This window comes from Suillus subalutaceus, assembly GCF_016647625.1.
Source record: "Suillus subalutaceus strain FC151 chromosome Unknown DFJ58scaffold_604, whole genome shotgun sequence".
Taxonomy (NCBI): domain Eukaryota; kingdom Fungi; phylum Basidiomycota; class Agaricomycetes; order Boletales; family Suillaceae; genus Suillus; species Suillus subalutaceus.
The window spans coordinates 1-16,398 of NW_024540853.1; the positions used below are offsets into that span (position 1 = coordinate 1).

General features: G+C 47.9%; 2 protein-coding genes across 2 annotated transcripts; one reads left to right on the top strand and one right to left on the bottom strand.

Annotated features, from left to right (window-relative positions):
• Positions 1-225: 225 nt before the first annotated feature.
• Positions 226-708, bottom strand: DFJ58DRAFT_849915 (uncharacterized protein; the record flags this gene model as incomplete). The annotated part of the gene is made up of 1 exon (XM_041393738.1): positions 226-708. One exon carries the CDS (start codon positions 706-708, stop codon positions 226-228), a length of 483 nt encoding a protein of 160 aa, XP_041234782.1.
• A 2,322-nt stretch (positions 709-3,030) lies between these two features.
• DFJ58DRAFT_618251 (uncharacterized protein) lies at positions 3,031-3,482 on the top strand (the record flags this gene model as incomplete). Its single annotated transcript, XM_041380996.1, has 2 exons — positions 3,031-3,256; positions 3,277-3,482. Coding segments are annotated over 2 exons (432 nt in total), but the record flags the coding sequence as incomplete, so codon positions are not given.
• Between the last annotated feature and the right edge of the window lie 12,916 nt (positions 3,483-16,398).

Here is a 16,398-nt window from a genome sequence, read left to right on the forward strand (position 1 = left end):
AAGCGCTCTGCCCACTTTCAGTAGTCCGAGGACATTGTGACTGCTCAACTCACCGCAAAACCACCAGTGGACGACATTCTGGGGGTTGTAAGGTTGTATATAGAATGGGACCCTCTTCAATTGGTATGTTCTATACTATATACAATGCATACACTACTGATCATCGCTCCGCAGTGCAACTCTCTGCACATCGTTATTGGTATCTAAAATTGTATATACAGTGTACTACACTGATCTCTCTCTGCAGTTCTCTGCAGTGCACCACTTCCACTTCCAGTATGGCTGGCGTTGGCAGTGGCACAAACAAGGTGTTAACACATCTCCAACACCAATAGTGCCAGTACCGATGGGGAAGTGGGTTCCAACACATCTTCGTCTAACGCATCTCCAAACACCAATAGTGCTACCATTTTCTGGAGTTGACAGTACCGACGGGGAAGTGGGTTCCAACACATCTTCATCTAACGCGTCTCCAAACACCAATAGTGCCAGTACCGATGGGGAAGTGGGTTCCAACACATCTTCATCTAACGCATCTCCAAACACCAATAGTGCTAGCAACGTTTCCAACACATCTTCGTCTAACGCATCTCCAAACACCAATAGTGCTAACAATGTTTCCAACACATCTTCGTCTAACGCATCTCCAAACACCAATAGCGCACCTCCATCTAATGCGACTCCAAACACCAATAGTGCTAGCAACATTTCTAATAAGTACATACAATGTACTGTAACTGATCTCTCTGCAGCTCTCTGCAGCGCAACTTCCAGTGAACATTGTTCCGGATCTTTGGTATGTTTCAATATGCATATTCAATGCGCATAAATGACAACTGATCTCTCTGCAGCGCCACTCTCTGCACATTGTTATTGGTCTTGCTCCTTTGGTTTGTTTTCTCATGCATATACATAGCTAAATTATTAACTTGGTTTTTGTCATATTTAAGGCATGCAGCGACACACTCACACTAGCCAGCGCACTCGGACTCGCACTCACTCAGACCACTCTAGTTCATATGGCGAACCCGAACAGCGTTGTCTGTCAATTTACGGAAGATGCCCTTGCCGCCGAAGACCGAATCTGTGAATGCCCGAGTTTGTTGTGCCCAGATCGCAAAAGGCCAGCCTTGTTTTTACGTGGCTACAATGCAACCTGGCAGATCTGGGCGCAATGTATGTGCACCATGCTATGCACGATATGAAATGAGGTCCGTAACATCTCAGAAACCCACCGGTGAGTTGATAACGATTTTCTCGATGTTATTTACTGACATATTTGTATTAGCATCACAGCCTGCCTTGCAACAACATCCATCGTCCACCCCAGCAAGTCAGCGATGGCCTGATCCTAAGGCCATTCGGCAGTCAGTGAATGCTTCCCAACGGAAATGTAAGTTGTTCCAATCTTTGATAGGACGTGAGCTGATTCTAACCGTGACTGACAGCGAGTGTCAATCTGCCTCGTGTGGTGGCAATCCCTGACTGGACCAATACCTCTATGGGCCCACCGCCTGTCCCTCTGCCTCGCGACCGTACAACTGGTCCTGATGTAGCTGTTCCCATGTCTTGGCAGGGGCCGGCAGCATCACCAATACCATTGAGGCTCACGGTCCCATTGGATATTCAGCCCACCACGGATCGTATTCGACTGAATACCAGAGATGGTCCAAACTCTCATATGCTACTCCTGGTGGCGCAATGGCTGAAACCATTTTCGCTAGAGATCTCGGCCATTCATGAAGCGGGCGGGGCGCAAGAAATCAAGAGGTACATTAATCGGGGATGACCTTTCCTATGTTCACTTTCATACCTGGCTAAACTGGCATATTTTATTTAGAATATCTGCGAGGGCAAGAAGGATATTGACGCCCAAATTGATGCCCCAGGCCTCATAAACTTGGCTATGGAGACGGTTCTGCCCAAGCTACATGTGTTTGGTGGGACCTTTTCGTGGCGTGAGCATGAATTCATCGTGCGAGACTTGAAATGGGTTGATCTCGCGACACACCCGCCATCAATTCCCTATTTCTACTCACAGTGTCTTCAGCCCACCCGTAAAGGTCCGGCGAAGGCCTCAATATTCAAGACGAAACAATTCGGCCTTATGGTAGTTGTGCCAGAGATTCAATGGACCGATTTCGAAGACTGGCAAGAAGCGAACGAAATGGTATGTTTATTCGTTGTATGATTGTTACCTACACTAACTTACACTTAATTGTACAGGCGATCAAACGCTCAAGTCGTCAGGCTAAGGGCAAGGGCAAGGCAGACCCGCTGTTTTTTGCCGACTCGGCAGAATCACTGGCATACACATACTCAACTGACCCACCGTTCGACCCAACTGACTTCGACTCAGCTGACCCACCGTTTGACTCTCAGACAGCGCCAAACCACCAATTCGACTCAGTTGAGCCACCGTTCGACTCTGAGTCAGCGCCGAAGATATCATCTGCTGCCACCCCAGTACCAGCGCTGAGCACGTCATCTACTGCTGCCACAGTCCCTGCACCAGTTACCACAACTACCAAGCGAACTCATGAGCGTGCGATAAGTATCACCTCTTCACCTTCACCTCCTCGCAAGCATAATATTCCTCATAATCCCCCGCCTGTTCTCTGCTCTCCTGATAGCGACGACCTGAGGATAGCCTTGAAGATTGGAGGAGGTGCGGATTTAGATATGCAGCAGGGTATGTCATTTTTTGCCGATGTATGTGTTCAACACGCTCACCTAGATGTAAGTGTCTAAGTTCCAGACCGAAAACATTCATTTTTACTCAATCCCCACCCAACAACTCAACGACCTCTTGAAGTGTACCCGGTACCATTCGTTTTCTGTGGATAACGCTGATTCGTCAGTGGGCTATGTGACCGTCGACACATCCCTGAGGGTCGCATCGGCATAGGTGGATTCAAGACTGCGCATACAGGATGGTTGACATTGATGTCGTCTCCTACCTCAGGTCTTGGGTCCAGGGCACGGCATGACGTTGTTGTGAAACGTCCATTCGAGAAGGTATATCCCAAAGGCACGCCAGCCAGTTTGGATTTCAAAATTGGACGATTTGCGCCCAAGGATGAGTCGGCCAAGTTATTTAGGGAAGCAAACGTCCTATACTGGGCAAAAGCTCTGTTAGGTCTTGTCTACGACGTCATTGACTGTGCTGTGGCAGGGGCATCTGAGCCTGTACCATTCGATATTCCCCGTGTGCGCTTTGTCAAAGCTGGTCTGGCGCTATCTTACTATCAAGATAGTAGCAAGCCTGCATTAAAGGTTGCATCACGCGTGCATGTTTTCTCCTCGAGGAAGTTATCAACGGCAGAGACGATGATTTCGTCAAGTATATTCATAACATGGACCCCAACCCATTACTTGATCCAGATGAACCTGGATATGACTTTGCGTTGTTCCTTGCCTTCACACAACATGTACAGTATGTGAAGACAGGTGGGCTGGTCTTCATCTCTGATTATCAAGGTATGTACTTTACCTTGTTACATTGCGCATCGGCGATTCTGACGTCGGAATCAAACAGGCAATACCGAGCTGTTGACTGACCCACAGATTATGACACACCCTTCGGTTAGCGACAAGAAAGACATCTTTGGGGGGGGGCAACATCAAGAAGGCGGTCAGTGAATTTGAGACTCGCCACGTTTGCAACCACTTCTGCAAATGGCCAAGGTTTGAACTTGAAGAGTTTGGGGGCAAGGTAGCTTAGATGACGCTAGTTTTCGTTTAGCATATGTTTTGGGGCGGTGTTACAATGTATTACAGCTTTGGGTTTTCATCCTTATACACTTGACCTAGATTCAAACACACAAGTAGGTTTCACTGATCAACACAGACAAATACGCCAGGACGGTGCTCGAGGTCCGATTACTATATGTGGCCATTTTTTCTTAAAATTTGAGCACGAGTGTCCGGCTTTCCATAGAAGGCTTGGTCCCGCTTGGAGCAAAGTTACTTGCGTACATAACAGTGCATAACATCAACAAATTCTCGAGTCAGATTTGATCAAACTGCAACCCCGCTTCACCCAGGTTACCCATATGCGTCTGTCTCGAACTGCAACTCACTATCATTTTCAAACGCCAAGTCCAGATCTCGAGTTCTGCACGCTCGCAATATGCCGTGGGCGCTCATAGGCACTGTTCGAACAAGGATGAGGTATGTTTATTACAAGTTAAAGAGCAACGCTAGTTCGACTTCACAGGGGCAGAGGCTCGAAGAAAGACAGTAATCGGAACAAGCCGGAGTACATAAACTAGCAGTGATAAAATGATCAGATGCGAAAGTCGTGGATTCGGTGCGCGCGCACCGCTACTACGATCGGGAAAGCGGATCCTCTCTATTCAGAAATTTCGACACGAGCTTAACACCAGCGAGTTCTTATGGAGCCACGTCTAGAGATATCGTGTTGCCACGGCGCATTATATTCAAGTTGCCTAGTCGGTCGGACGCACAGCACTGAGCAGATGCATGTTTTGGGGCTGACTGCCTGTGTATAAAAGCGAAGGGATAACTCTCAGTTCAATAACGAAGAACATCATCTTCAAGTGCCACAATGAAGTTCATCTCACTCACCACCATAATTACGTCTGCCGCAGTACTGGCGGGCATCGTGGCAGCACAGGACCCTAACGGCACGCCATGCACCCAGCCTGGCGAATACCTTCAGCATGCTTGTATTTTGATCTCGGACCGCACACTTGCGGGTGCTTGCAGGAAATTGGGAGTGCGGAACACTTGCAGGTTAAAACGGGGGCTTGCCATATTTATTTGTATGCTCGGCAACAAGCACTGTGCAGGTCATGGGCCAGTGCAGCTGTTCTACGTGCTGTTCTGTCGTTAATGGGGGTAAAGCTCCTAATGGGTCCGTCAATTGCTTATAAGAGGAAAAGGGGAGTCCGCTTCTTGCTTGCCGTTCCCGAAGGGATAGTATAGACCACTCGGTCAAGAAGGCTTGGAGCAAATAGACATCAGAATTACAAAACCCATGGTTTGCCGTGTACTTTCCTACAAGAACAACTAGTTATTACTTCGCAAAATTCACTACTTTCTCACACGCGTCCTTCAATGCATCGGCAAGAACTTCGAAATCCGAAATCTGATTTTTACCGGTAAGAATTAAGAAGATCATGTCTTTACGATCAGGTTCTCACCTCATTCCACACCTGCGCGCTACACCTTGTCCACCACTTCCCATTGTGGTAGTAATGAGCGGCATACGTATTCCACTCAACCATCAATGTGTTTAGCAGCAGAGAATCAACTTCATCCGAATATTTGATATCGTCAGGAATGGGCAGTTCCACGTTGACCTTACCAGTGAACATGAAATGCGGGAAAAGAAGTAAAACAGCGCATTTACGTACCATGTTGAAAGTTAGTTCACCGTCAGGGTCCATTACGCTGGTTCCTAGGAGACTTGCTAGATGCTTTCCGCCTGCGATTGCAAGATTGTGAGTGTATTCGTTTATCTTGTGCTCGCCGCCGAGCCACTGTCTGAAATCCAAGGCTAATCGCAGTCAGAACAGTGACGTTGATGACGACTTCGCACCAACCTGCATTTATACTCAGTAATGGAACATAATCTATGGTTCCTGTCCCTAGCAATCAACGAGACATGAGCATTTGAAGTTGTATAGTTCAGTTTATTCGAGAGAACTGACATTCAAAAAGCTTCACAAAATTTTGTGGGCCATTGTAGTGCTCATCTTGAGGTGAGCGATAAGTGTATGGGGTGGGTATTGGAGATTTGATAACATGATGGTTTCTAAGTGCGTTTCATTAGACATCGATAGTCGAGCAAGGTTGGAGCATACCGTCTGGGAACATAAAGGACTGCGCAACCTCTCTTTGCAAAGAGCCATTTGTGACAATCCTGTTTAGCTCAACTAGTCAAGAAAATTATACCATGAGGTGGATACGGCAGACTGACCGATATCCAAAAGTCAGGCTTCGCCTCCGACAAGTTAATATCTACTTCCTGGCCAATGGAATGCGCAGCATCGACTACCGACCAAACACCTGCATCCTTGCAAATGGCCACCATTTCTTTCCAAGGAAGACGCACGCCAGGAATGGATACGATGGTGTCTATTACAGCCACGACCTTGCGAGTCTGCTTGAGATCGCCCCCTTCCGAGGTCACTCTGCGGACATGTTCTCGCCAGTTCTCCAATATCTCCGCGTGTGAGGTAGGGAACTCGAGATCGAATGTGGACACTTGTGGGTGTGGTGGGGTATCTCCAATATACATAATCGCCCGGGCCACACCACCTTGAGTCGTGGTAGCTGTTTTGGGAAAGGTAACATGAGTGGGAGAACTTCAATGCAGTGATTCTTGACGTACTCCCGATAATGATATCCCCTTCATTCCACTCGAGATTGCGGAGAACCGTAGCTATGCCATGTGACGTATTATTCACCAAGACACACTCATCAGTCTCTGCGCCTATCAACTCGGCCACCCGAGTACGAGCCTCATTCCAGTGGTGAACGCCCTCCATGTGCAGGAATCTGTCTGGGTTGGCTTCGATGCGAGCGGAAAGTTTATCGCATGCAACTCTAACTGGCATGGGTAATGACCCAAATGCACCTTCGATGCGTCAACCATGAATCAGGGTACGGTATGAAGTTTAAACTATGATACCGGTGGTAGAACTCACCGTGGTTGAGGTTGATATAAGATGGATCAAACTCGAAGAGTTTGTGCATTGCGTGCCCAAACGAAGGCGCAGCCCGTTTGTCTAGCTCCACATCAGTAGTCAACGCTAACTCGAAGGACAATGGGGTCTTCATGTCAGTTACGTCCGTGGGCGTCAGTGGCAAGTGGGTGCCGGCACGGTCCAGCATGCAGCCATGCTTGGAGCCTACCAGTGCCGTAAAACGATCTACGGGTGACTCAGCGTGAGAGCCAGCAGACCTTGAAACGAGCAAATAAGGATCACCACTCACCGAGTGCCAGTCGTCAAAAACCCGATGCTGGCCTGTGCAAACCATCACGGTGATCAGGGATTGTTGTCATGACAGACTCATGCTAAGAACGTGATTGGATCGAGTAGCATACAGTGCGGCAGTAGCAACAAAATCAGATAGGAGCTTGCACCGCATACGAGTAACAAGCAGAACAGTGCGGCAGCAGTGGTATGGAAGACAGCGTGTCATGATAACAGTTGGGACCAGGTTGGGAGAGTGAGAAACCGAAATCAACGACCGAGAAGAGACACAGCGGATAGCCAAGCGCTGGATTAATCCAAGGTCGGCGGCTGTTTCCAAACCTTGATTGAGAAGATGGAGGTAGTAGGAAATCTAAGAATATCCAAAAGCATGATTATGTAAGCGAAGTCGGATGCACAATTATATTTCTACCAATCACTCGTTGAGGAGAAGGGGAAGGATACGAAAGAGGACTTAGCTTGACATAAGTATCCTGGATGATACGAGGTAGTAGCAAGTAAAATATAACATATGAATTCATAAAGCCATCAAGTACTTTATCAATCGCCTAGCGGTGGGCGTACGTGTACTGCTAATTTGAATGCAGCCGCATCAACAAATTCTCATCATATGTACTCTGATCAAACTGTAACCCATGGCCATGATGCATGGCTTCTAGCTTCTAGCTTATCTTATCAACAGCTATAGCCACATGACAAACCAAACGCTTCTCAAATCTCACTTATCAGTTGAAGCGTGCAGGCGGTCGGCCCATTCCTCAATCCAGTCCTTATTGACCGATCTCTTCCTAACGTGAAGATCAGACCTCTGTCTTTATCCTTTATTCCTCTGAGAATGGTATCCGCATTTTTCTATGGCACGTTGATGCATCCAGAAATATTGAAACGAGTCATCGGAAACGACGGCAGTCAACTTCAAATATGCCCTGCTCTCTTGCTGGTCAGTCTTCCAGGAAATCTTACGGATCATCACCCTGACACAGCCCCGTTACAGGACTACACTAGGCACCAGGTCAAGGTGAACGATGGCGTTTCCTCCCGATAGCGTCTTGACATAACACGTAGAAAGAATGAGGATTATCCTGGGATCTTGCCGTACTCGCAAAGTCGAGCCATGTTCGATCATGACCTCAATTCGGAAGAGAAATCGGTAAGAGGTTCCCTGGTAACCGGTCTATCGGACGAAGATGTCCGACTCCTTGATGTTTTTGAAGGCAACGTGAGTCCTGCAAGTCGTTTCTATGACTCTTGACACAAATCAACCCCTCCTCGCAGCAATATACAAGAGAGTTGGTATCTGTATACCCATTAGGATCGCTGGCCAACATACGGGACATACCACCAATGGAGGTGAAGTCTCTAGTACCCACGACGCCTCCATCGATCCCTGTGCTATCCGAATTGGCGAACCCTGTAGAGGCAGCTACCTACGTGTGGTGCTTTCCCTCTTCAGGACTCCGGGCACAGCTGTGGACGTTTGAAGAGTTCGTGAAGCTTAACGCGTGGAAGTGGATCGGGTCAAGCTCTAACAGGGACTATGACGAAGTGGATAGAAGAAGGGCTATGGAAGGTACTTATATTGATGCGAGAAGTTAAGCTTTGAAAGCACTCCTTGAAGTACTCGCTCAAGCAGTCAGTCGGTCAACGTAACCCCGCAATTATGATGCATCGAAATATTCTCACGGTTGTTGCAAATAAACTACGTCCATGACTTGACAGTGGACAAGATGTCCATATGGTCAGGGGACAATCTAAGGACTTGTTTTTCATTCGTAGTTGTCGCCTTCTTTCTGACGTTCGTGTTTGTTGACGGAGTCCTCCAAGAGATCACAGAAAATCGTGATTTCAAGCAAAAGATTGGTAGGGCCCTTGGTCTGAGTCACCCACTGCTGTACCCTAGACTCACTTTCATCGAAGACTTCCCAGACTTTAGACACTATGATGGAAATTTTATAAAGAACATTCCCGACAGTTTACTTCCCATAGGTCTTTGATTGCGTCATGGTACCAAGTGCAAGAAACTTACAATTGTAGTCAGACGACCGGGGAAAACGCATAATCGCAATCGGAGACATACATGGCATGAATAGCTCGTTGACGTGAGTACTGGCTGTCTAGTCATTGATGAACTCACCAACATCGTTGGACTGTGATAGGGATTTACTTGACGAGATACACTACGACTCGGAAAGAGATTCGCTTATTCACGTTGGAGACCTGGTGACGAGGGCGACTATTCACGACTCCATTGACGTATTGTCGTTCATGTCATCCAACAGAATCTTGGGCGTCAGAGGAAACAATGATCAAAAAGTGATCGAATGGCGCGCTTGGATGAATTGGATACTATCTCTTCCGGGAGGTCAAGAATGGCTTTCTGTCATGGACAAGCGATGGCCTAACCTCGACGGAGATAAGCGACTCCAGAGAGCAGAGCTTGAAAAATGGGTCGAGACGAGCAAGTACGCAAGCTGGAAGAAGATGGTGCCTGCTGGCTGGTATCCATTGGGTAAACATTACAGGGTCGCTCGTGCCATGTCTCCCGGACTCTTCGAATATCTAAGTTCGTTGCCTCTTGTGCTTCATTCTCCAACTGGCCATATGGTCTTCGTCCACGCCGGTCTGTTATCTTCCCACCCGAAGCTCCAGGCTTCCGACCCTAGACAGCCTCTTTCGCATTGGCCTACCATGGATGGCCAACATGACATTGCAAAGCTGCGTGACCAACAGGAGCTTGCAGTCCTCACAGAAATTCCAGAAAACAAAGATCCATGGACCGTAACGAACATCAAAAGTGTCACGGATAAGGGACTCGTGTCTCCCAGTCCGCGAAAGGGAACTCCCTGGTCCCAACTGTGGAACGATACAATGTCAAAGTGTTCAGGACATTCGGGTGAAGCGTACCAGCCAACCTCGCTTCCATGTTATCCGTTTACTGTCATCTACGGACATGCTGCAAGCCGTGGGTTAGACATCAAGCGGTGGTCGATTGGCCTAGACTCTGGTTGTGTGAGTGAGACAAAAGTCCTGTACTCGTGATTTGACTGATATCATGCACAGTCGTACGGCCGGAGGTTGTCAGCTGTTGTCCTCGACGAAAGCTCTTTCTCTTTTGCTGCATACCAATTCAGAGACAACATACGTGTACGAGCCCCTCAATCACAAGAAATCGACTTCGGAGACAATGGACAAGCGCGCATCGTTAGCGTATCATGTGCATAATTATCTTACCAATTCTTCGTTCAGCTTTCTTCCTTAGCGAAGTAAAGGCCCGACGAGTGTAAATCATATCATATTGAACGCCTCCCATGTTACACACTATTACTAGTTAATACATGCACAGTCTTGGAAAACAGTCGAAATCATGCTAGGTCCTGCATCGGGGTCAATCACGAGCTTAGCGTGATATTCTCGAACACCGAGGATCAGTTTTGGTCCCTTGAGTAAAGAAGAAACTGCAGGCTGCGCATAAACCCCCCATCATTCTCAAAGCATCTATGTCATTCTCGGTCTTCCCTGATACGCTTGAAGGCTCCGCACAGTGGGCAGCCAGTGCTTGTAGTGATCCAATAAGAACGAAACCTGGCATAAATATAATCAAATTCATTTATTCCCTGCAGAGGCCCGACGAGTGTAAATCAGATTGAACATCTCCGGTGCTACACACTATTGGTAGTTGATACATGCACATGCTCTTGGAAAACAGTTGAAATCATGCTATGCCCTGCATCAGGGTCGATCACGAGCTTAGCGTAATATTCTCGAACACCAAGGATCAGACGTGGTCCTAGCACAGCTGACTGCACGATGATGAATATTTGAAGAAAACCAAAATAAATCAACACTGCCGGGGAATATGGGGTCCTATGGGAAATGATGAAGCGTGGTTGCATGCAGAGGTCAGTGACAAATTGACATACATTTGACATCGTTGGCGAAAAATAGGCGAGTGAGAAGCAAAACAATCACAACAAAGCTAGCATGTGCAGACTTCAGCAAAAAAGAAAACCACATTCACGTTATGGGCTCACCTCGCCAAGTAACTGATGTGAGTTGTCATTAATACTGTGAAACAGTCCCCAATAATACCTCCCGCCGATTGTTGTCGCAATTCATGGAAGTGCTTTAGAGCAATCCGGACTGCAAGACACAGTGCGAAGGTCTCCCATACAGCAGCGAGTATCCAAGGGATGGTGTTCAAAGGTCGGGTATTGTCAACAACACATTGATAGGTGCCAGAAAGAACGACTTGCTCTGTATTTATCAATGAGCCTGAGGCACTCAAAGTCTTTCATGCATAATTGAAGCTTACCCGCTGAAATATGCCTCATGTTTATCGTGAGCATCACTGTGTTGGCGATAATAATGGCCACGAAGACAACAACGAGGAGTACCAGCACCTTTCTGGATCGTTGGTACATGGCATATGACCGAGCAATCATGATGACTTGCATGATATTTCAGTCAAGTCAAATATCACTGAGGTATTGAAACTGCGTAGCTCACCACCGAATATTGCAATTAGGATCCATGTCGTCCAATATAGCGCAAAGTACATGATAAGACCTGATACATCTAGTCAGCGTATCAGCCTAGGAGGATCGTACACTCCAAAGAAACTCACAACTGTAAGTAATCATTATGATGGATCAGCAAGCCGTCCAAGAATGTTGCTCACCCCTACATGATAGTTGATTAGACGGGTATCGAAGGGAAGTATCGGTACGGAACACTCACTGAATCTTGCAGCGGTATTATCTGAACAGCCACTGTATGTTGCTGGTCCGAAGTAACAAATAGTGCATGTGAACAAACACACTCTGTATGTTCATGCTAATTGTGGGAGATGGGCGATTAGACAACACCAATCTTAGCCTTCCAAACGTACCCAGCGTATATTATTCCAATGTAGCGCACCTGAGATGCTATCACATCAGCTCAACTTGCTAAGCACACTTATAGTACGAGCTACATACAATGAGATACAGGACAGTCATCAGGGACCAGCGTTGCCTCTGTCGCGGATTAATGGCATTTTGATGTTGTTTCTTCGGACACGAGACTCTGCTCACCCAAATCAATTCGACCTATGAAACTATTCTCGGAAATGGTTACTCCGGTAATGACATCAACCTACCTCTTGTCCAAATGCAAGCACTGGAGAAAACCATCAGGATATCAATAACTCTTTCATACCATCTTCAACTCACCCCAATCGTATATGACCCCAATGGAGGCTCAACTGCAAACAACGCAGCGAAGGTTAGATCAGCATATCACCGTTATCATCCGACTGGCTCTCCACGGACCTATGAAATAGCTGAAAATGATATGTGAATTGATGAGCGGCCACCAACTGGGGTCATTTGAGATTATGGTCATACTATCAGTGGATGTGGGTGAGTGAGCGGCGAACTTGGTGGACGTACGACGATGGCATTCGTGCCAGATATACCACCTTTTATCGCGAAATGAGTAGCATAGGGATAATAGTTGTCCGTCCGTCGATTGCAGTGAAATAAGGGTTTCTAACATGATGACAAGGGGAAACGCAATAACTTACGCAAGGCAAAGGTTTGACCAGAAAAAGTGAACATCCTGATTTCGGCGACTAACTTGTCATTCATCCCGGCTCGTTTACGCACCACTGGATCTTCAATCATGAAAAGCCATACCTTCCCGTGTCACGGTTAATGATGTGCAAGGCCCGGCTTGTGCCGAGCCTTGAAGGTGACCCGGTGACCCTGCATGACAGCTTACAGCCGTTTGCAGAATGGCCCTGCTAGGCCAGTCCACAAAAGAACACGTAAGTCGGCAAATCAACAAACTTCTAACTTCCGATACCAATCTTGTTCCCCCATGGGGCGTTACTTACAGGACGACGTTGCACACCCAGAATTTCGTGGTATCTGACCGGACATTGTAATTTAAACAATGCTATCCTGTTTTATTTTGACGATTGGCCTGGTGTTCTGCAAATAGCTGTAAGTGTAGGACGTTCGTCACATTACATTCCGACTCTGAAAAAGACTCACGGGAATGCTTCATGATTGGGTGATCATCGATCATCACCGTGAAAGCCTCCTCCACGAATCGGGGGCCAAGCACAAATGTTCACACTAGCTCAGAAGTAGTACCTGCATCAAGGTTGTAAGTTACTTACCATACACTGAAAAGCCGCGGCTCGAAGCTTGAAGCTTTGAAGGCCCGGCTCAGGTTTCAGATACTTCCAGCCGGGTCACGGTCTTATAGCCGTTTGAACTTTGCAGCATGCCAGGTCGATCATCAAAAATATATCTATAATTTATGATTCCACTGCAACACGACGTCGTCGATGGCATAGAAGATGATCAATTTAGCGATCATGTGCGTGTCTGTTGTAGTGGGGAGATCTGGCAGAATGGTCTGCGCGCAGGTCATAGGGAGTGCCAGGGGTTCTGGCGCAGTAGCAGGAGTCCTGGCTCGTAGTCGGTAGTCCTGCGGCTTGTCGTAGTCGGTCCTCGATAGAAAGAGCCGCAGCCTCCCGCTATAGAGGTTTGGCCTGGGTTTCCCTTGCAGTCCTTGCCCGTTCCACTGTACGAAGCACGAAATATTTGGTTTGTTGAGGACGGAGTCAGTTCCGCACCGTGGACGGTAACATGGGCCGCGGCCATACCTCGACGTGTTCCGTGACAGAAATCAGGCTGTTGGCCCTGGTTGGCCTCGCTGATTTACCGGTCTTTTTCTCACCAAAGTGATTGCCGAGTCCTGCGAATGTCGCTGAAGTGCCGATCTATCCCCGTGCCTAGTACAAAATAGCACACAGTTAAACACAATGACATCCTCGTCGTAATTGAGTCGTCACGACGAAATGCGAAAACACAAGGAACATAAAGCCAGAAAAGGAATCGGGTGGTTTTACTGATGCGTTAGACCGTTTGGTGGCCAGATGGTGTAATTAGGCCTCTTAGCGGTCGTTGTAGGTTTCCATATTGCGCTTCTGCCATGTATAATATCATCTTTTAAATGTCGCGTCGAATATACAAGTAGAGGAAAGGGCAGAAACCTGGGGGTCGAAGGACATGGCTTGCTGAAACGTCAATGGCTGAGGACGGCATGGAGGAAATTCGAGGTACTCGTTGATTTGAGGTATGGATCCTCCCTGTGCATGTGGCAGCCGGTGACCGGTGACACCGGTGAAGGTTTGAAACATATTATATTTGACCGTTTGGCCCGGACGACGGAACTAAAAATGACAAAGGATGCCAATTGAGTAAATAACATCCGTCTATCCGTCTATTCCACGAACAACTGACGCAGGTAGCGAAACAGTACACAATGTAACAACTAAGGAAAATCACTGCGAAGGTGAAGGATTGCTGAGCTTAATCCAGGCCATGGTACCTGTGAATTTGCCTAGCGAATCATCCATATCTGATACTGATTCCTCATCGTTTGTCTGCTCGCCTGCTTCTTCCGTCGATTGCTGTTGAACAAGGCGAATACGGCGAACGCGACTCCGGCGATTGTAGGCGGCCGTATCGAGCGCCTCAAAACATTCCAAAAGGAGTTTCCATAAAGACCAATTTTATCCGATTCAGAAGTTTGGAGGTCCGTGGGTTGATAATCGACAGCATTTTCCAGAAAGAACAACTTTTCTTTGCCACATGCCACAGCGCCTAAAGTTGCCCATTCGTCCAAGGGGCGCAATCCGCGTGGTAGAAGGACTCCCTGCCTATAACGCAGGAAAACCCAGGCAAAAACCCACATAAACGACTCCAGATCATGGCGATATAGGTGTTTAACTTCTCCTCGTTGAGCTTTTGCAGCGAGAAGATCGAGCGCCATGAACGGTACCGTGCCCGTACGCTCGTTGCCCCGAGGACCCACTACATTCGCCAACGAGGATAGATCATAGTCGTTTAAGACACCGATCAGTTTGCCGTTTTTCCTGTACCACATCAAGTTTCCAGGGCTGATATCTCGATGATAGACCCCTTCCTTCCATAAAGTAAGGTGGCCTGCACACCATGTCAACGAAGAGCCACATAAATTGAATCTGACACGCACATAAGATACACTGACACCAGACGTCGAAAAGCTCTTTGCCGTGAAGCTTCGTGATGGGGTGGAGCTTTCGGAATACGAGAATGTAGAGTACGCGACTGCCCGTAGTGGGTTCCGGAACCCCGAGCGCTTCTCGGATGGCGGACGTGGGATTCGTGAACGTGTGGTGCCAGAGCAGCTCAGGAATATGCCCTTGGACGGTTGGGTGCACCCTAGCGATCTCCTCAACCTTGTCCAAGATTTTCGGCTCGCTAGTGCGACCCGCCTCTCCCCAAAAGATCTTGGCCACCATCCCATCCTGGATGTGTGGGTATTTCTTGGCAAGCGCTTCGCTAGTGGCAGGGATCACATTGGTAGCGCGTCCTTGCAGTCCGTAGTGTGTCACTCTTTCGTCGTGGCTGGTGTGAAGCAACAGATCCACCTCTCCAAGTTCTTTATCCTTGATTTTGAATTCGTGACATTGTTTCCCTTCAACTTGAACTGGGAGGAAGTCTTTGTTTCGGCCCCAATCCTCAAGTTTGAATCGTTGTAGAGCATACAACAGTACCATGAATCGCGGAAGATCTTGAATAAAGTTTACGCCCGAGCTTTGAATGGTCCCTTGCCGATCATAATACCAGATCCACATTACATCGTCTGAAGGACCGATCGTAAGAGCGCGACCAATTTCGACAAACGAACGAACCCACCGACAACGATAAGATTAATCAGATTATTGACAGCAAGATTCGCCGCAAACATTTCGGCGGCGTACAGACCCGTCTGGACGGTCACATCTGGCTCGTCAGGGTCGATCCTGGATTTTTTCGCAGCGGATTGCAAAGTGTCCGCGGCCTTGCGCTTGGAGCTAGACCCGCCCTTGGAAGGCTGTGCAGTAGTAAGGCCGGAAGATGGACCTGCAGCTCAGCCGATTTAGTTTGATCTTGGAATAAAAATGCGATCACTTACGTGCAGTGTCGGACGCAGGTTGTGTTGGGGCCTGCGAAGCGCCTGGGGCCGGCTCTTCAGCCTTAAGATGATCCACCGGCAGATATTCTGGCTTGGTAGGGATATAGTCTGTTACTGTATACAAAGGGGGCGGTGGGTTAATTCCTTTTGTCTTGCCTGACGTCTTTCTCTTGAACTCGATGCAAGCTAGAGCATCTGTCCAGGGGAGTGGCGCTGGCGGCTTTGCCATTGCATTCTTGACCATGTGAGCCTTGCGCTTTGTGTCGTGCTTCTCGTCGTGCTTCTCTTCGTGCTTCTCTTCGTCTTTCTGTTTGCCCTTCTGTTTGCTTTTCTTGTCACTCTTCTATCTTCAAATGGAGCGCATGCGCCGTTCAAAGGAAGAATGACGACGTCAGGTTTCCGAATTGATGTTACCGTCTGGTGGGTTTGGTACATG